This window comes from Nyctereutes procyonoides, unplaced genomic scaffold (assembly GCF_905146905.1).
Source record: "Nyctereutes procyonoides isolate TBG_1078 unplaced genomic scaffold, NYPRO_anot_genome, whole genome shotgun sequence".
Classification (NCBI taxonomy): domain Eukaryota; kingdom Metazoa; phylum Chordata; class Mammalia; order Carnivora; family Canidae; genus Nyctereutes; species Nyctereutes procyonoides.
Window position 1 is genome coordinate 26450734 of NW_026575120.1, and position 25040 is coordinate 26475773.

General features: G+C 45.3%; 1 protein-coding gene across 1 annotated transcript; it reads right to left on the reverse strand.

The window, feature by feature from the left end:
- Positions 1-1585: 1585 nt before the first annotated feature.
- On the reverse strand, positions 1586-11026 carry LOC129516180 (GTPase IMAP family member 5-like). Its single transcript, XM_055335512.1, has 3 exons — positions 10828-11026; positions 5184-5232; positions 1586-3145 (listed from the first exon to the last, which is right to left on the reverse strand). The coding sequence occupies exons 2-3, from the start codon at positions 5224-5226 to the stop codon at positions 2259-2261; spliced, it is 930 nt and encodes a 309-aa protein (XP_055191487.1). The 5' UTR covers positions 5227-5232; positions 10828-11026; the 3' UTR covers positions 1586-2258.
- Positions 11027-25040: the final 14014 nt, after the last annotated feature.

Here is a 25040-nt window from a genome sequence, read left to right on the forward strand (position 1 = left end):
TTCTAGAAGACAGCAGTGGAACCCTGAGGAACCTACTGAGATCCCCGCCCAGCCCCGTCTCTCCCTGCACCTCTCAAGTGCTGATTCCCTTCCCCTCCTGGATAGTGGCCTCCCCAAGCAGGGACTGCCCAGAGAGGCCAGCCAGCGTGTTCCTAGACAGACACAAACACTACCCTGTCTAGGGAGCCTGTGTGCTCTCCTTTTGGCCAACATCTTACCTCTGAACAAATTACTCTTACATCCATGTCTGTGTGCCCTTCATTCCTCTATCATGTGATCCCTTATGTAGAGCAGGAGCCGTATACCATTTATCTAATATTCCTGGTGCCCGGCATAGAACCCACTTCTCAGCCCTCCCGTAGTAAATGGAGCTGCACTGGATTGACTCAAGCAAGGAGAGATCCGGTAAGGTGGCACAAATTGAGAATGCTGCCTTCAGGGGGTGGTCCTTGGTCTGAAAACTTGGCATGTCCCGGGTTTGAGGACTTGAATATAACGTCTCTTGACATGTCTGGAGTCAATTACTCAATGCAGCTGTAGAGGTCAACGTGGTAACTTTGTCACCCATAGAGGTTTGGAGATTACACCTGGGTGTCACATTGAGTCCCTAAGACTCACCCCAGAATTAGCTATTTACCTATCCAGCCACAGGCTGCCTGGGACGACTGCAGGTCTCCCTCCCAGAATACAAAGGAGCAGAGAAGGAGGGCAGGGGGTGGCTACCAAAGATCCCCCTCATCTGATTTGTCTGTTTCCACTGAATTCATGACCTCGACTTAGAGTCCACCCCAAGGTCTGCCCTCTTCTCTTTACTACCATTGAAATGTTGGGTACGACACTTTCCTCAAATTCCCACAGAGAGCACATCTGATTGAACTGGACTGTACTGGGTTTGAGGTTAAGATGTTGCATGCGATGTAGCTCGACCAGCAACAGACGCACTGTGAGATGGACCCAGTCTGAACTGCGAGGTGTTTTATACAGCCCATGAGGTGCGAAAGGCCTTCACAGTTTAAAATGGTTGAGGATATCAGAGGAAGAATAATGTTTTCATGGCCACATGTGAAAGTCACAGCAAATTCAAAGGTCACAGTTTGTCAAGCTTTATGGGAATGCAGCCTCCTGGAGCCTGTGGCGGCTTTTGCATTACCAGGACAGAATTTTTTTTTAAACTTTTTTTTAAAATTTTTATTTATTTATGACAGTCACACAGATAGAGAGAGAGAGGCAGAGACACAAGCAGAGGGAGAAGCAGGCTCCATGCACCGGGAGCCCGACGTGGGATTCGATCCCGGGTCTCCAGGATCGTGCCCTGGGCCAAAGGCAGGCGCTAAACCGCTGCACCACCCAGGGATCCCCACCAGGACAGAATTGAGTAGACTATGACCATTTCTTAAAAAGATATTTTATTTATTCATTTGAGAGAGAGAGAGAGAGGGAGTGAGAGCACAAGTCGGGGGAGTGGGAGAGGGAGAAGCAGACCGCCTGAGGAGCAGGGAACCCGACTTGGGGCTTGATCCCAGAACCCCAGGCTCATGACCTGAGCCAAAGGCAGATGCTTAACCCACTGAGCCACCCAGGCACCCAACTATAGACCATTTTTAAGCCTAAAATTTTATTCACTATCCAGCCCTACCACCCCTACTCTAAGAAATTACAGTTCCTTTGTTTTCTCAGCCACTGATAATTTCCTAGTGACTGCTTTTCCTGAGGCTCAGCCCCTATCGTGCTGCTATGACCCCCTCCTGTACCTGTTCCAGGGCCTCTTCGGGTCTCAGGAACTGGCCCTTACCTCTCCTCATCATTCTTTCTCCCAGGGGTTAGGGGGGTGGGTGTCAGCTTTTATGACTAACTCTGATGAAATCAGAGCATGTTTCTGAATAAAATAAGGCATTCTGTCACCAGCTTTTAATATAACACACGTGTCTCCCCTCAACAGCACAACGGCTTGAAGCAGGGCCCAGAGGTGGCACATCCCCATGGCTTCGCCCCCCGCCACCTGCCTCCCTGCACGTCCCAACCACTTCGTGACAGTTTCTCTTGTACCATCACAATTCTTAACAAAACAAAAAAGAAAAATATTTTTTTTCCTTTGGGTTTTATTTACCTAAAAGGCTTGAAGAAAATGGACAGCGTGTCCAGATGTGATGGACAGAAATGGAACGTGACATTAGGTAAAAAAAAATCAAAGGCTCTGGCCCAGAGATGGTGACTCTGAACACACAAACCAGCTGACTGCAGCAATCACCTGAAAAGGCTCAGTGCCCATGAGTAATATACAGGTTAATTAAAGTGGCAAGGAAAATCAAAAGGCATATAATAAGGACCGCAGAAATCCCGATATGAGAAAGCATCCACTTTGTGATTTTAAGGAGCGCCGGGCAGGCCCAGGTACTCCCGGGACCTCGCAGGTCTCGCTTCTGCTTTTCCACCTGCACCCGCACACTGGCCAGGTAGCCCTCCAGCTCCGCCCCGCGGGTGCCGCCCCCGCCTCGCTGCAGCAGCTGGGCTTGGAAGAAGAGGTCGTTGCTGTAGAAGGCGCCGCCTGTCTCCCTCTCCAGCCTCTCCACCACGGCCATCAGCCTGGCCAGCTGCTCCCTCTGCTCCTCCCCGGTGGCCCTGTTGTTGAAGGCGCAGTACCTCCTCCCGCACTCCTGCACCAGGCTCCTCAGGCTGTGGTTGTCCGTGTCCGCCAGGTAATCGTCCAGGGACTCGCCCGCCAAGTCCTCCTTGTGGGTGAACAGGACCACCACGTGCCTCATGGCCCCCGCCCCGAAGACCTCCTTCACCCTCCTCACGGCCACCGCGTCCTGGGCGGTGAAGCGCCCCAGCGGGGTCACCAGCAGCAGCACGTGGGGCCCCGGGGCGGACAGCAGGTAGCAGTCCCCGATGGCCTTGTACAGCTCTTGGGTCTGAGCCTCTGCCTCGAAGAGGGGGGGCGTGTCGACCACCAGGATGCCCCTTCCGTTCCAGGTCCCTGTCTCCCCCTGGCACGTTTTGGTCACAGGCTGGTTCCCCAGCCTGGACTCGAACACCGGCTGGCAGAGGATGCTGTTCCCTGTGGCACTTCTCCCGCTGCCTGTCTTGCCCACCAGGATGATCCTCAGGGAGGGTGGTGTTGCAAACCAGTTATCTTCGTCTCTGCCTATAAAAAAACAATTTGTTGTGTCTATTAAGTTAGTGATTATTTTTCTAAGGATTTTATTTATTTATTTGACAGAAAGAGAGAGTGAATATAAGCAGGGTGAGCAGCAGGCAGAGGGAGAGGGAGAATCAGGCTCCTCATAAGTAGGGAGCCCAATATGGGGCTTGATCCCAAGACCCTAGGATCATGACCTGAGACGAAGGCAGACACATCAACGACAGAGTCACCCAGGAACCCCTAAGTTAGTGATTCTTAGTATTTTTAGGTTATGGGCCTTCGTGGTATCTCACGAAAGCTGGTGAATCTCCCTCCCACAAAACAATCATATCTAAAGATACACAAAAGTTTGTATACCACTTGAAGATGTTCATGGATCCCAAAAAGCTGACATTAGCAGCTCATGCTTAGACCCACGGCCAAATGAGGCACTGCCCCAAGGATGCTCTAAGCACTTCATCTAGAGCAGGGAAAACGTGGCTTTTTTTTTTTTTTTTTTTTTTTTTTTTTTTTTTAGAAAAAGAATGTGTCTCCGTGCTTTTTCACAGATGGTGCTTTGGCCATTTTCATGCTAAATAAATATAAGATTAGAAGGAGGCAGAGGATGAGAAGCCACAAATGAGAAAATATTATCACCTCTTCTCCACCCACAGATCCCCAGGCATGCCCGCACAGCAGTACCCAACATGTGCATCTAAACCTCAGGGGTAAAGGGCATCTCAGATGCCAGCTACAGTAACCTTCTGCCAACTACCAGCTGAATGGCCCTGGGTCTCTACTCTCTTAGTGGGCAGTTGGGCATTTGCAACTAAGATGACAAAAGACTTGTTTATGTCAAGGACAAAGTCTGGGAGATGCCCCTGGACGGGAGGCTGAAGAAGAGCGGAAGAGCAGTAGAAGCACGTGTGTTGGAGAGATCTGACTGGTTGAGTTACAGGAAATGATCACAGAAGTGGTGTTGGGGAGGGCGACTCTGAGCCAAGAGCTAAAATCTTCAGGGGGGACACCTGGGTGGCTCAGTGGTTGAGCGTCTACCTTCGGCTCAGGATGTGATCCCAAGGTTCTGGGATCGAGTCCCACATCGGGCTCCTATATGGAGCCTGCTTCTCCCTCTGCCTCTCTCTGTGTCTCTCATGAATAAATAAATCAAACCTTAAAAAAAATAAAATCTTCAAGGGATGAAGGCTTGTGAGACCCTAGGACTTTTAGACTTCGTATGAGTCCAAATGAATTAAATTCATTTCAGTCTCCTAAAATCTCTTGCTTTATTCCTTCTACTTTGTGTTGGTTCTTCCTCTCCTTAAGTATTTGCAGCAAGCACCATTACTCAATCTCTACGGGAACTTAGCCTCTTTCCAGTTCGGAGCAGACCAGGAAAGAGAGATCGTTTTTCACAATCATGTTCCAAATCCTCCAAACTGACGTGGAGTTTCACTTCCACGTTTCCCACAGGTCACGTGGCATGACAGTGTTTGGGGTGTGATGATAATAGGGAAGGTAAGGAACAAGTGATAATTGCCTCCTTCTTCATTTTATTTATGTATTTATTTATTTTTATTTTAAAGATTATTTATTTATTCATGAGAGACACAGGCAGAAGGAGAAGTAGGCTCCCTGCAGGGGGCCTGATGTAGAACTTGATCCCGGGACCCTGGGATCACGCCCTGAGCCAAAGGCAGATGCTCAGCCACTGAGCCACTCAGGAGTCCCTCTTCCTCACTTTATTTTTTTATTATTATTTTTTAAATTTTATGTATTCATGAGAGACACACACCGAGAAAGAGAGAGAGAGAGGCAGAGACACAGGCAGAGGGAGAAGCAGGCTCCATGCAGGGAGTCCGACATGAGACTCGATCCTGGGTTTCCAGGATCAGGCCCTGGGTCAAAGGCGGTGCTAAACTGCTGAGCCACCGGGGCTGCCCTCTTATTTACTTTAGAATAGCGGGGTTTCTGTCCCTGTGTTTGAGATGGAGGTGGGTGGAGGGAGAGCAACAACTCTCCCAGGTGCCTGGAGCTCCTGAGAATATCCAGGCTTTCTTACCTTCAGCCATCGTTCCGTATCTGCTCCTCTGAAGCCCTTCCATGCTCTTCTGGAATAGAAAACAGAAAAGGAATAAAAGCAAGTGTCCATATGGGAGTTGCTAAGGCCTGAAACACTTTCAATTCAGACGTCTAAGAATAATTATCCTAGGATAAGCCATTTCCATTGCTAATTTTCTAACTTATATTATACTTTCAAACATCTATGACTAACTTCAGGCAAATCAGGCAAAGCTAGGTTATGTTAACGCAATGCACTGTTGAAAAAATTTTTTTTCAACTTACAGGAAATTAGGAAATATTTTAAAACAAATCAGCTATCTCTCTCCAACTTTTAAAGGCATAAAATGAAGAGTGCATTCTTCTATGGAAGCAGGAGTGGGACATTACTATTATTGTTTGGAATCAAAGTAGATGAACTTGCTAGAATACAGGGGGAAAAACTGCCTTTCTGTAAATGACATTGATTTGTCAGAAGTCCTGAGAATTTCCAGTCCCAGAAGCTATGGTAGATGGATATTCCAGGGGCAAAGAGGAAAGTACAAGGTTCCTTCCAGTGGTAGGGCGGAAAGGGGACAGGACTCCTTCAGGGACTGACAGGAGAGGAAAGAGTGGTAGGGAGGTGAGCACTGACATCTTTCTTACCCCTTCCACCCCCAGCCCTGCCCACCCTCCAAGTCGTGGGTAGAGAAAAGATGGTGCCATAGTAGAAGGGAAAGAATCGACATTCAAGACAAATTGAAGATAACCTCATAGCCTGCTCAGATTTTATTTTATTTTAAAATTTTAAAAAAGATTTTATTTATTTATTCATGAGAGACAGAGAGAGAGGGGCAGAGACGCAGGCAGAGGGAGAAGCAGGCTCTCTGTGGGGAGCCCAATGCAGGACTCAATCTCAGGATCCTGGGATCATGACTTGAGCCGAAGGCAGCCACTCAACCACTTAGCCCATGCCCCACCTGCTCAGATTTTATTTTATTTTTTTTAAATTTATTTATTTATGATAGTCACAGAGAGAGAGAGAGAGAGGCAGAGACACAGGCAGAGGGAGGAGCAGGCTCCATGCACCGGGAGCCTGACGTGGGATTCGATCCTGGGTCTCCAGGATCGCGCCCTGGGCCAAAGGCAGGCGCCAAACCGGTGCGCCACCCAGGGATCCCCCCTGCTCAGATTTTAATACAACTTCTTTCCTGGTGGGCTCTGAGGTTCTGTTCTCCTCCAAATCACCATTTTTTGTATCTCAGCAAATTTAACTGGAAATTGACACAACCATTAGCATAAAAGTTTCATTCAAATGATGGGGATCCCTGGGTGGCGCAGTGGTTTGGCGCCTGCCTTTGGCTCAGGGCGCGATCCTGGGGACCCGGGATCGAATCCCACATCAGGCTCCGGTGCATGGAGCCTGCTTCTCCCTCTGCCTGTGTCACTGCCTCTCTCTCTCTCTCTGTGACTATCATAAATAAATAAAAATTTTAAAAAAGTTTCATTCAAATGAGGCAGAGTATTGGGTCCTCCTCCTTGATGTTAAAAGGTAAGTGTGCACGAGACATGCAACTATCATTAAGAGGAACTCTGAGGCTCTATTATGTGTCCCTTTTCAGTCTGAAAAGTGATGCAGTTATGAAACAAACTTCTTAAGTGGAGGAATACACAGAGTTATAAAACAAACGGCATCGTTTGCCATGAAAAATGTAAATATTTCAGCATCTTGGCTGCAGCTGTTCTGTTTGATCGAGAAGTGGAAACATTACACATATGGCTCCATTCACATTTTTCGGCTTCCAATCTTAGTCCCCCTCCCTCTGTCCTTCCAAGGCAACCAATATTCTGAGGATTTTATGGCTCATTCTCATTTGTGTATTTATACTTCTACATACAGTGTCTCTATAGATATTGTATTGTTTTTGTATTTGAAACTTTTTATATAAATGATGCTATTTATGTAATATTTTATCAATAATTTTTAAAACATTTATTTATTTATTTATTTATTTATTTATTTATTTATTTATTTGAGTATGAGCAGGTGGGAAAGGCAGAGAGAGAGGGAGAGAGAGAATCTCGAGCAGACTCTGCAAAGAGTATGGAGTTGGACATGGGGCTTAATCTCATGACCCTGAGATCATGACCTGAGCCAAAATCAAGAGTCTGACCAACTGAGCCACCCAGGCACCCCTTCACTCACAAACGTTTAAGCTGTTTCAAACTACTTGCTTGCTACTACAAACAATGCTGTAGAATGATCCCGTATATGTCTCCTCGTGCACATGTGCAACAAGTTACCTGGGACAGACAGTTGCCAGATGACCAGGTACTACCAACTAGGACCCCAGGATGGTTGGGTGAACTCCCACACTGGCACCAGCCACATATGAGAATTCCTAAACCTAATTAGACTTATTTTTTTTGTAACTCTTATGGGTATAAGTAAGGACATCTTAATTAGCTTAAACTTGCATTTTGCTAATTTCCACTGAATCAAAAATTATTTTCATAGTTTATTTGCTATTCAGGTTGCTCCCATCATATAGAAATAAATTTTGCACATTCTATTCACACGGTGGATCTTTTGGGGTCCTCTTTGGGAGAAACTCTCTACTTCCACGTTATCAGAGTATATTGAGACAACTTACTTCCTTCATTTCCATTCTTCCTTTCCTTCTCCTTCCTTTTCCTCCTCTTCTTCCTTTCCTTAAGCCCAGAGAAGAGCGTTTTCCTCACCATCTACCATGGGCTATCCTAGTCTCTGGTAAATTATACTCCAACTTTTGCTAAAACTGCTCAAATTCTCTGGCATCTTTTGTATTTTAGATGACATTTTCTGAGGTTTGGGAACTTCAGAAAATATTCTGGAATCAATCTATTCAAAAAGCTGATGATAACAGTGGTGAGGATGTTGACAATGGGCTTCATCATTGGAAGCATCCTTGTGCAGCCATCCCTAACATAAATTCCTTCATGTCTGTGATTCTAATTGTTCTTCTAAATTCCTTGTGATGTGATCAAGATAGGTGTTGAAATTTCTATTAGAATATTAGGAAATTAAACATCAAATGACTTGCCCAAGGTCATCAGATTGCCGTGGAGCTAAGATTAAAAAAAAAAAAGGGTGGGGGGAATCCCTGGGTGGCACAGCAGTTAGGCGCCTGCCTTCAGCCCAGGATGTGATCCTGGAGTCCCGGGATTGAGTCCCACGTTGGGGTCCCTGCATGGAGTCTACTTTTCCCTCTGCCTGTGTCTCTGCCTCTCTTCTCTCTCTGTGTCTCTCATGAGTAAATAAATAAAATCTTAAAAAAAAAGGATTTAAAAAAAAGGCTCCTTTACTTGCATATTCTCTTGATTCCACAGTGGGGAGGAGAGAAGATTCCAAACAAGTTCACAAGCCTCTTGGGACACCACATACAACATTACCATCCCACAGTCAGGACATAAACTGATGTTGACCAACTGAAAGCCTGCCTTAAAATCAACACAGAGAATTGTATTGCAAAATTATGAGAGCATGTGTCTTTTTAAAAAGATTATTCAAAAATAAAAGTGCAAGAGTCACTCCAAATTGAAGTATTTCGATTTAAAACAATCTGGTGGGGATCCCTGGGTGGCGCAGTGGTTTGGCGCCTGCCTTTGGCCCAGGGCGCGATCCTGGAGACCCGGGATCGAATCCCACGTCGGGCTCCCGGTGCATGGAGCCTGCTTCTCCCTCTGCCTGTGTCTCTGCCTCTCTCTCTCACTGTGTGCCTATCATAAATAAATAAAAATTTAAAAATAAAAAAATCTGGTGTTTTGATTTAAGTGTGACCAATGGGGCTGACACAAAAGCCAATCAAACACAGGTTGAAATGCAGCCGGGTCGTTCTCCTGAACCATCTTCTGAGTGGTCAGGCTGCAGGGGGAGACATACGTCTCCCTGAGGGATAGATTTTTAGGCAGATATCGACAAATAAGAAAGTGTCCAGGGGTGGCTCAGTCGGTTAAGCATCAGACTCTTGATCATGATCTCAAGTCATGATCTCAGGGTCCTGAGATTGAGCCCACTGCTTGGCTTCATGCTCTGCCCGGAGTCTGCTTGAGATTCTCTCTTTCTGCCCATCCCCCTACTCTCTCTTTCTAAAATAAAATAAATAAATAAAATATTTTTTTAAGTGTCCAGAGGCGAGTCTGGAAGGATATTGACAGAAATGCTAAAATGAGTCAAAATAGACAAAATAGGGGATCCCTGGGTGGCGCAGTGGTTTGGCGCCTGCCTTTGGCCCAGGGCGCGATCCTGGAGACCCGGGATCGAATCCAACGTCGGGCTCCCGGTGCATGGAGCCTACTTCTCCCTCTGCCTGTGTCTCTGCCTCTCTCTCTCTCACTGTGTGCCTATCATAAATAAATAAAAATTAAAAAAAAATATTTTAAAAAAAAACAAAAAAACAAAATAGACAAAATATTAACAGGATAGAATAAAGTGTCAGAAAAGACCGGGGGAAGGACTGTACATACACCCAAAGGAATGTGGCGTCAGTCTCAGAGTAGGCAAAAGTGGAAACAGGGAATGGAGGCAGATTTCTTCTCTAAAAGGAAAATTCTACTAATCTTCTCCAAAATGGGGCCAGGTATCAAGAGAGAGTGGCAGGCAGCATGCAAGCAGAGATTATGACAGTATCAGACAGGGATTGTGGGAGGATCTCGCTTAGGTAGGAGTTTCAAGCAAAGGAACATAAAGTGCACTTTGATTTTGAAATTATATGAGCCAGATTTTATCATGATGATACTTTATTTTATCAAACTATGAAAAAGCAGGCTCTCTAATGCTGTTCTAGGATAGATAAAAGTATTTATCTACCTTATTCATAAGTATCCCTTCACTCGTCTGCCCAGTCCCTGTATTTCCCGGTGTAAGTCACTTGTTGGGTACTTTAGTCATTGTGATGTTGTGATCTGTGTCTCACTAAGAATTAGTGGACAAAAGGATTGTTTCCATGTGCCCTGAGCATAATCTGTTTGTCACAGGATAGAGTCCTACATCATGTCACAGGAAATGGGGAGAATAGAATGGCTTTCAGATCAAAGTCATGAGACAATGTCCACTGAGGAGTCTCCTTTGAAATGCTGGGCTCCTGGGGGGAGGGGTCGGCGGTGGGGATAATGATCCGTATTTGCCCTTTACAACCCTGAGAATCCATCCTTCTCTACCAGACCTTTCTGGGATTTGGCACAAGTCAGGGCTTGGGAGTGGTGGGAGGGCTGTGAGAAGTTAGGAGAGTTGAGAATGAGAAGTGTGTCCCCTCCCAGCCAGGGCACCTCTGGAGTTTCAGTTTTCTCATCTGTCGAATGGGGGGACAGTATCAGTCCAGCTTTATGAAACCCTGCGGGGCCTCGGAGATCGCAGGAGCTAAGAAGGAGGCAACCCGACGGAGAAGACCGTCGCGCCATGAAATGCGCCGGGTTGCGAGCGCAGGGTCAGGGGCTCCCAGCCTGTTTCCGCGGCCACCCCAGGGCGGCTGTGCCCGGGGCTCTGACCATCACCAACCCGGCCCACCAAGGCGCGAGCCCACAAGGACGGTAACCTGGGCGAGATCACACCAGAGTCACCGGCTGGAACCAAATCGTGGGCCCTCAGACCCCCAAAGACGCTGGGACCGGCACCGGGTTCCCCTTACCAGGCGCGGCCGCTGCGGGCTCGGTGCTCGACCGCGGCTCTCCGGGCGGCTTGGGGCCTGGAGGCGGGCGGCTCTCGCGGCACAGGCAGCTCTGGGGGCGGGGGGTCAGGCTCTCCGGGCAGCGGGGACGCGGGAGCTCTCGGGGCCGCTGGAGGGGGGGCGGCTCTCCGGGGAGGGACCGCGGGCGGCTCCCGGGGCGGCTCGGGGAGCGGGCGGCTGGGACTCGCGAGCTCTGGGCGCAGCGGGGGCGGGGGGCGGCGGCTCTCGGGGAGGCGAGGGCGCAGCAGGAAGCAGAGGTGGGGGGCAGCTGGGGAGGAGCCGCGCGGGAGGCGGTAGGTTCCAGGGCTGGGCCTCGGCGCCACCGGAAGGCAAACTGGCTTAGGGAGCACGACCCCCCGCTCCGCGCCGATGGGGACGGTCCCTCGGGGTCCGTGGCCAAACCTGCCCGCAGCGGCCGGAGGGCAGCGAGCGCGCGGCGTGTGGCTCCCCTAAGGGGACGGTCCCTGCCGGAGCCTACGGGGTTGCCAAGCCCTCTCCCAGGTCCTTCTTTTGACTCTTTAAAACAAGCAGAATTTGGAGGTAGAGGCTTCGAGGGCAGTGACGGACCCCCGGACGCCCCCAGTGCCCAGGAAAACCCTAGTGGGGCACCAGCCCCTCCCCTCCGCGTCTATGGCAGGAGCACCTGCTCCGCCGGACTCCTCAGACCCTTGTTGGAGGCTCTGCTTCTAGAATGCTCCTGCTTACCAGGGACACAAGGCTGAACTGGTAGGCGGAGGGGCTGAAAGAACAGCTCTAAGGACGAGATCTGAAGGACTCTCCAGACCTCCTGGCTGGCTGCCCCTTCTCTGTCCTCTGACAAACCAGCCCTAAGAGGCTTTAGGGGCCTGAAGCTTCTGTGTCCATTTATTGGGAGTGGGGCTGGGGGGAGGCTGTGGTTCTTGTATTTGTCAACTGAGTCACATTTAAGGCTAACGTAGTGGATGTAAAACAATTACTCTGCATTTGTTTCTCATGCCTCAGGAAACCGTTGGAACCACACCAAAATACAAAGCTTCTGCGCAGCTAAGGAAACAATAAAAAAAACTAAAAGATGAACTACTGTATTTGCAGCATTATTTACAATTAGTCTCCAAGTAAGAGGACTCGACAATACTATTTGTTACACACAGTTCATCCTAAATTCACCTGGTAATTGGGGTGACCACCTGTGTTAGGTAATTGCCTTTATCCAAGGGGAAAGTAAACTCCAAACCTATTCCTCAGAGACCAGGAAGCACAGCCCCGGGCAAGGATAAAAAGTGAATGCAAAACCGGGAACAGTGAAGGGGGCTGATTTGCACAAGAGGTGCTAGAAACAGTTCAGTGACAACATAAGAAGTCCTAAGAGACCACCACCTGCATTTTTCTATGATGCCCAAAGCCTTTGCTGCCATTAGCCTCAGGGAGACGTGCTTGCACACATCTGCAAGCTTAACCCAGTGAGTAAATGAGTTCTGTGGAAGCAGAAGGCAAGACAGCCATGGGAGATGAGAGCTAGTAGGATCTCAGAGCTCATCTAGAATAGTTTTTTTTCTTTTTTTTTTCTCTCTCTCATTTTACAGATAAAGAGACCAATGCCTAGAGTAGAGATATGCCATTCACAAAATCACATAGTTAATTTTAGTATATGGTGTAAAGTATGCATCGAGATTCTTTTTTTTCCCCAAATGGATGCCCATTTTCCAGTCTTGGAAAGACTATCCTTTCTCTAATGAATTACCTGGCAAATTTTGCCAAAAATTTATTGTTCATATTGCCATTGGTCTATTTCTGGAGTTTATTCTGTCCCACTGATCTATATGTATAGTCATTTTTACTAATACCTTGCAGTTATGATGAGTGTAGATTTATAGTAAGGCTTGCAATCGGGGAGTGTGAATCCTCCAACTTTTTCTCATTCAAAATAGTTTTTGTTGTTTGTTTTTTCATATAAGTTTTAGGAGAAGTTTGTAAATATCTACAAAAAATCCCACTCGGATTTTGATTGACATTGTGTCATGAAATTGGGGGAGAATTGACATCTTAAGAATATTGAATTTTCTTATCCACAAACATAGGCTGTTTCCCCATTTATTTAGGTCTTCTTTGATTTTTCTCACCAACATTTGTAGTTTTCAGCTTTAAAATCTTAGATTTACCCCAGAGTAGTTTGTGGTTTTTAATGCTCTTGAGTAAGGGACAGGTGGGACTAGGTAATGACAGATAGATAAGGAGCTACAGGATCAGGCTCACAAAAATCCCCCAAATGTGGACGTGTAAGGAAACTAGAGATAAAAAAACAAACCAGACCATCCTGTCCTAAGTGTCAGAGGTGGGATCCTGTTCTAACAGCTACTTGTGACCAACAAAAAATTACCAGTCTCTAAAAAGGAAGTAAGCAATTAAAGGTGTTATCACTAATCCTTACTCAATGGTGCTATCAGTGGAGATGTTAAAAGGATTTAAATTCCCTGGTTAGCTTTCAATAAAAGTCTGGTCCTAAAAGCCCTCAGTGGCAACCCTGTTGGGAGCACTCTCACTCCTGAGAGCTTTTTCTATAACCTCACCTAATATAAATCTAAGGCTTTACTCGCTCTCCTTTGTCCACAAGATTAATTCTTCGACTCTGAGACAGGAACTTCGCTCTCCCGCTTCACCATTATAATAGTACTGATGATTTAATTCCAATTTCCAATGGTTCATTGCCAGTAAACAGACATAATCAATTTTGCATGTTGACCTTGCATTCTCCTACCTCCCTAACCTAATTTATTAGTCCTGGTATATTTTTTTCCTGAACTCTTTAGGATTTTCTACATAGATAATCATGTCATTTCTGAATAAAGAGCTTTATTACTTCCCTTCCGCTTTCTATGACTTTTTTTTTCCCCTTGCCTCATTTCTCTGGCTAAATGTGCAGTATGATGTTGAATTGGAGTGATAAGGATGGATATCTTGGCCCTTTCCTGACCTTAAGGGGAAAGTGTCCAATCTTATGCCTCCTGTATTCTTACTGATTTTCTGTATGTTTTACTGAATACTAAGAAAGGCGGTTAAAGTCTCTAACTATACTTTTGGATTTATCTATCCTTTTGATTTGTTTAGCTTTTGCTTCATGTATTTTGAAGGAGTTTTAGGTGAATACATTTTTAGGACTGTTATGTCTTCCTGGTAAATTGACATATTTATCCTTCTGCAATGTCTGTTTTTACCTCTCTCTCTCTCTCTCTCTCTCTCTTTCTCTCTCTTAAAGATTTATTTATTTGAGAGAGGGAGAGACAGAGCATGAGCAAGAGGGACAGAGGGAGAGAGAACCTCAAGCAGATTCCAAGCAGAGTGCAGAGCCCGATGTGGGGCTCCATTTCACCACTCTTACTTAGATCATGACCTGAGCCAGAATCAAGAGTTGGATGCTTAAGTGACTGAACCACCCAGCCACCTCTTTCTTTGATAATATTCCTTGTTTGTAGCCTACTTTTCTATTAATATAGTGATTCAGCTTTCTTTTCATTAGCATTTTCATGGTATTTCCTTATGTATCCTTTTACTTTTAACCTATCTATATTGTTGTGGTAGACAGAGTTCTAAAACTGGCCCCCAAAATCCCCTATGACAGTGTACGTGCCCTGGACTCTCCCCTCTCCTTGAGCATGGGCAGACCTGTGAATAGGATGGAAGCATTCTACATGATAAAAGTGAAGGGACTCTACCATGGAATTAAGGTCCCTGATCTTCTGGTTCTAGGTTAGTCAAAAGGGAGATTATACCAAAAGGGCCTGACCTAATCAAGAAAATTTTATTTTTTTAAAAGATTTTATTTATTCATTCATGAGAGAGAGAGAGAGAGAAAAGCAGAGACACAGGCAGAGGGAGAAGCAGGCTCCACACAGGAAGCCTGATGTGGGACTCGATCCCCAGACTCCAGGATCACGCCCCAGGCCAAAGGCAGACACTAAACCGCTGAGCCACCCAGGGATCCCCAAGAAAGTTTTAAAAGAAAGAGGTTGTTCTGCTGGCTTTGAAGAAAGCAAATATCCATATTGTGAACTGCCTATCAAGAGGGGCAGCCTGTAGGACCCTCCAGAAGGACCTCAGTCCTACAATCACAAGCTACTCAATTCTACCAACAACTTGAATGAATTTGGAAAAGGATCCTGAACTTCAGATGAGAATCACTGCATGGCTGACTCCTTGACAGAGCTTTTGTGGAACTCTGAGCAGAGGACCAAGTTAGGCCATGCCTATACTCCTGACCCACGGAAACTGTGAGCTAATAAGTATATGTTGTTTTAAGTTGCCAAGTTTGAGATAATTTATTAGGCACCAACAGAAAACTAATATACTTGTTATATTTATAGTGAGTTTCTTTTAAATAGCATATGGTTGGTCTTGCTTTTTAATCCAATCTTACAGTCCCTGCATTTTATTGGGGGTGTTTAGACCATTTATCACAGTCTACATGTAAGCAATATTAGGCCACTTCATATGTAATTTAAGAAACTTACACAAGTACTTATAATTTCTACCTCCTGGGACTTTTATGTATGTGGTAGGTTCCTCAATACACTATTACTGTTTTTGTTTCAGATAATTATCTTTTAGAGCTATAAGTCCTTTATATTTATCTTCTTTTTTGCCATTTCTGGAGCTTTTTATTTCTTTAGGTAAACACAAATGTCTGTCTGGGATCACATTCACTCCTTCAGTCTAGAGAATTTCTTCCAATATTTGTTGTACTGCAGATGGGCTGGCAGTGAATCTGCTCAGCTTCTGTGGGGGTCTTTAGCTCACCTTCGTATTTGAAAGCTAGTTTTATTGTTTTTAGAAATCTGGGTTGGCATCTGTTCTTTCCCTGATACACAGATATCTCTCAATTGTCTTCTGGATTGCAGGCTCTGACGAGAAATCATCTGTAATTACAATCTTTATTCTTCTAATATAATGCCTTTTTCCCCTCCTGAGTTATTTTTAAGTTTTTCTCTTTATCTTTAGGTTTTCACAGTTTGAATGTGAAAGGCCTAGATTTGTATTTGTTTCTGTATTTATCCTGCCTGAGCTTCTCTGGGATTCTGGGGCCCCTTTCACAACCACCTTCTTTTCCCACCCCTGAGCCCTGGGCCAGGTGAGTAGGTGCCTCCTCTGGGATCCACACCTCTTGACTAGAGTATGGCTGATTTAAAGAGAAGGACTGACTTCCTTCAAAGTGTTTTGTCACATTCTGAAATAGAAATAAGGAAATCCTATCAGTTGGTTACACAACCCAAGGAAGGCATCTGATTTTCTAATGATGAGGCTTCAAGTACTTTCGTGGGCTGGCCCACCCCCATAAAACTCCAAACTACCAGCATACCCTCCTAATTTAGGGTGCTCTGAGGCTTTCTGCCAATGCACCTGTGGCTTCCTCTCTTCTCCATTGTCTGAGGAGCTCAATTTTTTTTTGCATAAAAATCCAGATCAATAATCATGTTGAAGACATTACCTAAATTTCTACTTCATGTTGGTAAGCCATGAACTTGTGCTACAAAATTGGAAAATATTATTTTCAGTATAATTCACATTTGTCTTTTTGGCAATAAATTATTATAAAGTAGATAGACTGATATATCAGAAGTAAACATTAACATGCAAGACCTGACATCTCTCTCACAGGCAATAATAAAACCTGGAAGGATCCCAAAGGGCAATATGTAGCCATATATAAGAACTAGACAGGTATTAAGGAGGGTCGGTGTCTGCTTTTGTCTGAATGTTTGTGTAGTTTCTCCACGTTTTGTATGTTGAAAACTCAATGCCCAAGAGGATAGTTTTAGAGGTGGGGCCCTTGGGAGATGAGTAGGTCAAGAGGGTAGATCCCTTACGACTCAGAATTATGCCCTTCTATGTGGTCTATATATACAATGGAATATTCCTCAGCCATTAGAAATGACAAGTACCCACCATTTGCTTCGACGTGGATGGAACTGGAGGGTATTATGCTGAGTGAAGTAAGTCAGTCGGAGAAGGACAAACATTATATGGTCTCATTCATTTGAGGAGTTTAAAAAATAGTGAAAGGGAATAAAGGGGAAAGGAGAAAAAATGAGTGGGAAATATCAGAAAGGGAGACAGGACATAAAGACTCCTAACTCTGGGAAACGAATAAGGGGTGGTGGAAAGGATGTGGGTGGGGGGATGGGGTGACTGAGTGACGGGCACTGAGGGGGCACTTGACGGGATGAGCACTGGGTGATATGCTATATGTTGGTAAACGAACTCCAATTTAAAAATATACAAAAAAAAAAAAAAAAAAGGAAAGAAAAAAGAATTGTGTCCTTCTAAAAGAGGCCCCAGGAAGCTGACTTGTCCCTTCCACCAGGTGAAAACACAGCCAGAAGTCAGCAGTCTGCAACCCAAAGTCTGCTTCTCACCAGAATCTGACCCAGCCGGCATCTCCATTCTGACATCCAAACTCCAGAACTTTGGGGAAAATTCTTCTGTGTTTGATGAGTCGCCCAGTCTGTGGTATTTTTGGTCTTTTTAATATGTAACAGCTGAGGCAGACTAAGCGAGTGTCTAAATTTTTATAAATGCTCCAAATAAAAATGTTTTCTCTTTGCTATGAAACCACTGTCTCCTCAAAACTACCAGTCACTTCACTATTGTTTTCAAGAAAGGAAAAATGCGTCAAGACTGCTAAAATAAATTACGGACTTTTTTTTTTTTTTTAAAGATTTTATGGGATCCCTGGGTGGCGCAGCGGTTTGGCGCCTGCCTTTGGCCCAGGACGCGATCCTGGAGTTCTGGGATCGAGTCCCACGTCGGGATCCCTGCATGGAGCCTGCTTCTCCCTCTGCCTGTGTCTCTGCCTCTCTCTCTTTCTCTCTCTGTGACTATCATAAATAAATAAAAATTAAAAAAAATTAAGATTTTATTTGTTCATGAGAGACACACAGAGAGGCAGAGACGCAGGCAGAGGGAGAAGCAGGCTCCCTGCGTGGAGCCCGATCCCAGGACGCGGGATCCCGCCCTGAGCCGAGGGCAGATGCTCGACCACGGCGTCGCCCAGGGGCCCCTCAATTACGGACGTTTTAAAGTTAGGCGAGTTCATTTAAAACTGTGCAAATAGTCAGAGGTAACCTCTAAACGCTTGAAGTGAGCCCTGAGCCTTTGCAGACTTGATACAAGTGCTCGAGGCTTCCTGGGCCAATCAGCCGCGTCCGACCTGCAGGGTCTCCCTTGGCCAGAGGTCTTCCTCCCGGCTCAGCGCCGAGTACCCGGGGGGCCCTTCCCGCCCTGCCCTGCGGTCAGCGCTCCGCGCGGCGGCAGGCGGCGGAGCAGCAGGCGGAGCAGCAGCGCGCCCCAGCGGCACGAGCACCCCCGACCCCGACCCCGCCCCCGCCCCCGCCCCGGGCCGCCCGGGCCGCAGCCGCTCGCACGCCCGCCGGAGCCCGCCGTCCCGGGCCGCGCCGCGCCGCGCAGCTCCGCCGCCAGCGCCAGCAGCTCCCATGCTTGCCTGGAAGAGTTCCAAACACAATTGGTTGGTTCACTCGCTCATTCATTCATCTGTCACCCCTGCTTACAATGGGTCAGGCAAGGCCCAAAGAGCTGGTGACACCACAGTGAAAAAGGCATGGTTCCTACCTTCCCCTGAACATCAGAATTTAGCGAAAAACATTGGAAGGACCTGGCTAGCGTTGGAAGGATACCGTGAGAACTTTTGGGGGGCTTGGCTTGTCTTTCCAGGGACCCCAAATACAGAAAGCAGATTATAGCGCATCCTCTGTGTCAGCGAGGGAGCTTTAGATGCTAGTTTTCCCAGGTCGTTTTGTGTCAGTGACCTAAGCTGTGGGTACTAAGTTTTCCCAGGAGGTTCCACAGCCAGGGGAGATTTTGGAAAACCCTGGGAATCAGGAATTTGCTCAGTGACTCGGGGAAACCGCCTGAGGGTGGTTGGCCTGGGGAAAAAGCAAGAAGAGAATTTGCCTTTTGTTTTTGGAAATTGGAAAGAGAATATATCTGATCTGAAGAGCCTATGATCAGCTCTCAGAAAGCCAAACACTTTGCTTGTGCAATTTGTCTGAATATGATCTGTGTGCTGGAGACATGGGCCACTGCCCTCTGGCTCCTACTGTCCTTGCCCCGAATCTGAGGCCTCTCAGAGTAAGTGATTTTACCCAATTCCGACCTGATTTAATGCAGTTAAACACTCAGTGAACAAGTTTGCCTGAGCACCGGAGTGCCTGGACACAAGCACACAGCCTGTGCCCCTGGATTGCCTGATATTCAGTCCAAAGCTTTTTGTGTTTCTGCAGTAACACCCTTGCCACGTCCCCAAAGTCCTCAGTAAAGTTCACTCCACAGGCCTTAGGTGATTAGTTATCTTATGCATCCAAATCAGCAAAGTCCCATAACTGACCCCTGAGCAGAAGTGAAGAAACAGCCAGAAGATTCAGTGCACAGAACAAGAATGTAGCTACAGCATGAAGTCCTTGTCAATGCTGGAAATGAGAAAGTGTGCTGTAGGCAATTCACTGAACTTTCCAGTAGGTCACTGGAATTTTCTGTATTGTTTAGAAAGGGTGTTGAAATGATTTAACCTAGTTTTTAAGAGAGAAGTAAGCCCCAGCTTAAATCTGGGGTCTCAACTGTTGAGACTTTAAAAATGTAGAAGCCCATATTCTTAATACTCTGAGTCTTCAAAGTTCATCTGGTTCAGTGTCTCCCAAAATTGCTGCTTTTCAGAATTACTTGAGTGTTCATTAAAAATAAACAGTTTTGGGGATCCCTGGGTGGTGCAGCGGTTTGGCGCCTGCCTTTGGCCCAGGGCGCGATTCTGGAGACCCCGGATCGAATCCCACGTTGGGCTCCCGGTGCATGGAGCCTGCTTCTCCCTCTGCCTATGTCTCTGCCTCTCTCTCTCTCTCTGTGTGTGACTATCATAAAATAAAAAAAATAAAATAAAAAAAATAAAAATAAACAGTTTTGTGGGCCATCCTCAGAGAGTCTGGTTCTTGATCCGATGTTTCTGATGTAATCAGTCCACCAATCAGAATATGGAAACTGGTCATTTATTCAAACTCTTGCATTGTACAGATGAGGAAATTGAAGTATGCTTGCAGCTGGGAGGGGGAGGCTGGAATGAAAGAGCGGATGACCCCTTTTAAGATCATGCAGAGAGAGGGGTTGAAGACCCAGTTCCTAACCTCAGATGTCTCCTAAGGGCCTAGAGTGGGCAGTGAGGAGAGGGAGGGAACAAATTCATTTGTATCTAGTTTTCCCACATTGTGACTTGCTCTGAGGTTAGATTGGTTATGGCCCACAGCAATCTTTTGCCTTTGCTGAATATGCAATTTGGGCAATCTTTAGTGCCTTCCCAAATGTATTTTGTTCCTGCACCCACTTCTCTTACTGTATTATGAGAATGTAGAAGGAGACAGGCTTTGCCCCTAAACAGTTGTGCGTACCCTCCATGTGGGAGAAGATGCTTGTCAGACTTCTCTGAACTTCCACTATTTGAAACTCAGAACATCTTTAAAAACCTGGAGGCATGATCTTGATTGCTCTGCCTCTTACTCACCCACAACCATTCAGTGGAATGTAGGTGCTAAGGCAATAAACACTCTCAGAACCATGTTCCTGCTGGTTGGTCACAGCTCCCACTGCTCGGGGAGACCCCCTCCCCCTACAGGCTCTCCTTTTCTGCAGCAGCAGTAACAGGCTGTGATGTTGGCTTTAGAGGCCCCTGACCTAGTACTTTCCCTTCAGCTGTGAGTACAGAAGGCTGCTCCCCCCAGTGCAGGGAAGAAGTCTCAGAGCCTCTCAGAGCTCAGAGTCCCTGGAGGGAGGGCTCAGTGGTGACAATTTAAAGGGACAGAAGTGTTTGCCATGAGTTGTGGGTTTGGAGCGTTTCTCCTACAAAAACCTACCCCCTGCTGTGACTAAGGTGGTATGTGAATCCAGCAGGGCGCCCAGTACCAAATATTTTGCTCTAGCCAAGGATGGGAAGGTAGGTACCCCCATGGTCTGACTCTATGTCTTTTTTTTTTTTTTTAAAGTAGGCTCCACACTCAACATGGAGCCCAACTCAGGGCTTGAACTCACAACCATGAGATCGAGACCTGAGCCAAGATCAAGAGTTAGAACTTGACGGAATGAGCCACTCAGGTGCCCCAGGGCTGACTCGACTTCTAGAATTGGTTACTGATCTAATCTTTAATTACTTTCACTCTCTAGGGATTTTTTAAAAAATAAAATAGATCCAGAGAGTCTTCTGCCTCAGAACAAAGAATGTGATAGCTGTTCTCAACACCTATCTATTGATTGGACATTCTTGTGGCCAGTGCTACTCTCGGATCCAATCTGTCAGAAGAGTCTGGAAGCAGAATCTCATCATCCTCTAAGAAATGCAGGCTTCCCAGCTCATATAGAAGGCCCAAGGGCTAGCTAGTACATTGAAGATGAGTACCTATACATAGTTCTTCAATTAGCCTTATTACTAGGCTTGGTGATATCTGTGTTGATATCACCAATTCTAGTTCTTTTCTCTTCTAGAGCCGACTGTTACATGGTGAACAGGCTACAAAAGACTGGCGATAGACCCAATAAGGTCACTAACCAGCTGTGTGACCTGACCTAACACACATAAACTTTCTGAAGCTGACTATTCTTCTTGGGGACCCTAGCCTGAGCACCAATCTATTGGGCTGGGAGCTGCTTTTCCATCTCTTTCTTGCTGGCCTTTTTTTTTTTTTTTTTTTTTTTTTAAGGTAGGGAAGATACTCAGCTTCCAGTATTTCCCATCCTTTTTGGGAGACAGAATTTCTTGGTTGTCTGACACCCCTACTGTTTGCATTCAGTGTTGCTGAAGCAGAAAGCCTCTTGTTCTCCTACTAAATCAGCAAGGCCCAGGCTTAGTGTGGGGTAACTGTGGTGTCCAGAACACAAAATTTAAGAAGGCGCTCCCCCCGCATTCACTCAAGTGCTATCTCTGCAAGTGAGTGCTTCCTTAAGAGTAAGATGCTGGTTGCTCCCCAAATGTCCATCAGCTCATGAATGGATAAAAAAGAAATGATGTGTATATACAGTGGGATATGACTCAGCCATCAAAAAGAATGAAATCTTACCATTTGCAATGGTGTAGATGGAATTAGAGGGTATTATGCTAAGCAAAATAGGACAATCAGAAAAAGACAAATACTGTATGATTTCACTCATATGTGGAATTAAACAAAACAGCTGAATGTAGGGGAGAAAAAAGAAAGAAGGGCAAATAGTAACAGACTCTTAACTCTAGAGAACAAACAGAGGGTCGATGGAGGAGGGGTGGGGGATGGGCTGAATGGATGATGGGGATGAAGGAGGCCACCTATGACGGGTGTTGTATGGAAGTGATGAATCATGAAATTCTACACCTAAGCTTAAATTACACCATATGTTAGCTAACTGGAATTTAAATTAAAACTTGAAAAAGAAAAAAAAAGGTGTCTACATCTCACCAGCCTCATCCTACTCCAAGCCATGCAGATTGACCTTGATTAAATCTTTAAAGCTCGACATGTACTTTTCATGAAGATGCCTTCAGTGCTTCTGTCATAATTCCTTATCATTTACTATTTCTATGAGTGCACATAATGTCTTACTTCAGCCACTTGTAACTCTCTGTGTGGGGGTTTATCTGGCTATAAGAATTGCTTAGCTAGTGCCTGGGACAGGTTGAAGTTGTTGGAGAGCCAGTATTTCCCAGGGCAGACCTTATCAATGACAGTCAGAAGTGAGTGGTTAGATACTTCAGTGTCCTTGCTTATTAAATTATCTACTGCTCCCCAAGTAAGGTAACTCTAAAGTGTATTCTACACAAATTTATGGGGTCCCCAACAAGACCAATACCCAGGTTTCTACAGTTTATACTCATCAGTGCAAGCCGGATTGGCTCATATCCTTATGTCCCTACTGGTGCTTTCTGCGGTCACCTTCCTATACGAAAGCAATTGTCTCTGTCTCCATTTTCCTCTACATTCCTGTTAGCCTCTGATTATTTATCACTGTGTCTGGGCTTGGTCCCCTGTTACTCACTGACTTGCCATCAGTTGTGGAACCCATCTGAGGTCTATGGCCCTGAGAATCCTGAGACTTGGAACTATCCAGGACCTCTGCTTCCTCTTCTTCCTCCTCCACTTTTTCTCTCCTTTTTCAGTATTTGCATGTTCATTGTTTTTTTCTCTGTCCTTATAAAGTCAATAAAGATGACATGGAAAGTACTGAATTCCTGAGTTGTAAGGAAAACATCCTCCCTGAACAGACCTTCAATGAGAAGTTCAAACCTTCCAGGATGATTCTTCAGGCCTGATATCTCCTTATCTTTTCTTCGTGTGCTTAGAACTCAACTATCAGCACCCCCAGAGTTACAAAAGGATAAAATAAACCAAATATTCCCTTAGGAAAGGAGTACATAAGGAAATAACTCCTTCAATAAAATACTATGTGAAAGACATTGGCCCACTGTGCCCCAGGATTTTGGAGCACACTTTCAGTGTCATGGAGATTCTACTTTCCTTTTTGTGGGGAGAGGGAGGTTATGATAATCAAAGTTTAGTTGTTAGAAATACTAACTAAGTAGGTGGTATCCAGGACTCAATTTCACAGGATGTTGGTTTCCTGGTTTCATAGCATAACATAAAAGGAGATAGAAGTCTGTAAGCCAAATCAGAAGCTAAAATGTGCATTTCACCTTCAAATATTATGTACAAAGGGTCACTGAAGTCAAAGGCATAATATAAAAGTTCTAAGAGAGACACAAATATCACAATGACCTGACATTTGTGTGAGAACTCAGGATGAGTTTCAGTTAATAAAGGAGCAGGAGAAAGGACTTAGGTGGAAGTATATTTGAAGAAATATCAGCGTTCTCTAAGACACAAATGAATGGGAGAGGGGAATCATTCAGAGAAAACGTGTAGGACATAAAGGAAAAAGGGCTGAGGACAGAACTCCAAAGACCCTTACAATTAAGGAACCATTAAAGAGAAAGCAGTGTAAATATTTGAGAAGTAGGGCGATAGCCAAACAGTGTGTTGTTATTAAAGACAAACTGAAGGAAGTTTGAAAAAGAAAAAAAGTCAGTTGAAATGATGGATTTTTTTGCTTCTGGTTGGGTTGGAGAAAGATGCAGAAGCCTTTGGTCTCCATACTGACAAAAGGAATTAGAGTGAAAACATACTTCTCTTTGTCTAGTGAAGAATGTGGATGCCAAGAAGCAGTGAGGAACTGAATTCTTTGTAGAAGAGTCCTTCCTAGGTGAGCAGAGAGCTGGAGGAGTCTGTCTTCTATACCTGGAGTAGGCACTTGATTTGGATAGAAACAAATGGAGGTATTGACTTACCAGAGAAAGTAGACTTTGCAGAGTGGAGGAGGAATTAAATGATCGTTTGACATTGTGAACTATTAAAATATATTGGAATCTGTATGATCCCAAGGGGAAAACCAAATTGCTTATCTTAATAACTCCTCTCCTTCCCATCACACATTTTTCCTAAAAAAGCAGAGTAAAAAAAAAAATAAATAAATAAATAAATAAATAAATAAATAAATAAATAAATAAATGCAGAGCAGAGTAGTCAAGAAAACAGAAGTCAGTTGATCCCAATAGGCCCTATTAGTGAAGTAAAACCATTTTCATTTAGAGGCTTACACTATCCCAATTCCGATGCTGACTGGATAAAAAAGCTGGTAATGGTTGTATAGGAGATTATTGTAGGTTGCATGAATCAGAAGTGAATTAAATCTATTTAAAGTGGCAGCTCATTCTAATTTCAGCTCAAATTTGGGAGCCAGTGATGTGATCATTCTAACCAGCAGACAGATCAGTGAACTTGTACTCTTCAGGAAATAAACAAAATCAGGGTAAACATACTTGTCTGGAATATAATACAAATTTACATGACAGGAAGAATCAGGGCAATATGACTTATAATCAAAAGATTAAACAGTTAGTAGAAACAACCACAGATGACTCATTCATTGGAATTATCAGTGAAGGACTTTTTTTTTTTAAGATTTTATTTATTTGTTTGAGAGAGAGAGAGAGAGAGAGCATGAGCAAGGGGGAGGGCAGAGAGAGAAGGAGAAGCAGGATCCCTGCTGAGTAGAGAGCCCGATGTGGGGCTTGAGCCCAGGATCCCGGGATCATGACTTGAGACAAAACAAGGTGCTTAACCAAC

Excerpts from the sequence above, each read along its gene's own strand:
- LOC129516180 (XM_055335512.1), bottom strand. The coding sequence starts at position 5,226 with ATGGAAGGGCTTCAGAGGAGCAGATACGGAACGATGGCTGAAG. Across the intron at positions 3,146-5,183 it reads ATACGGAACGATGGCTGAAG|GCAGAGACGAAGATAACTGG; the intron begins GTAAGAAAGCCT and ends GTTTTTTTATAG.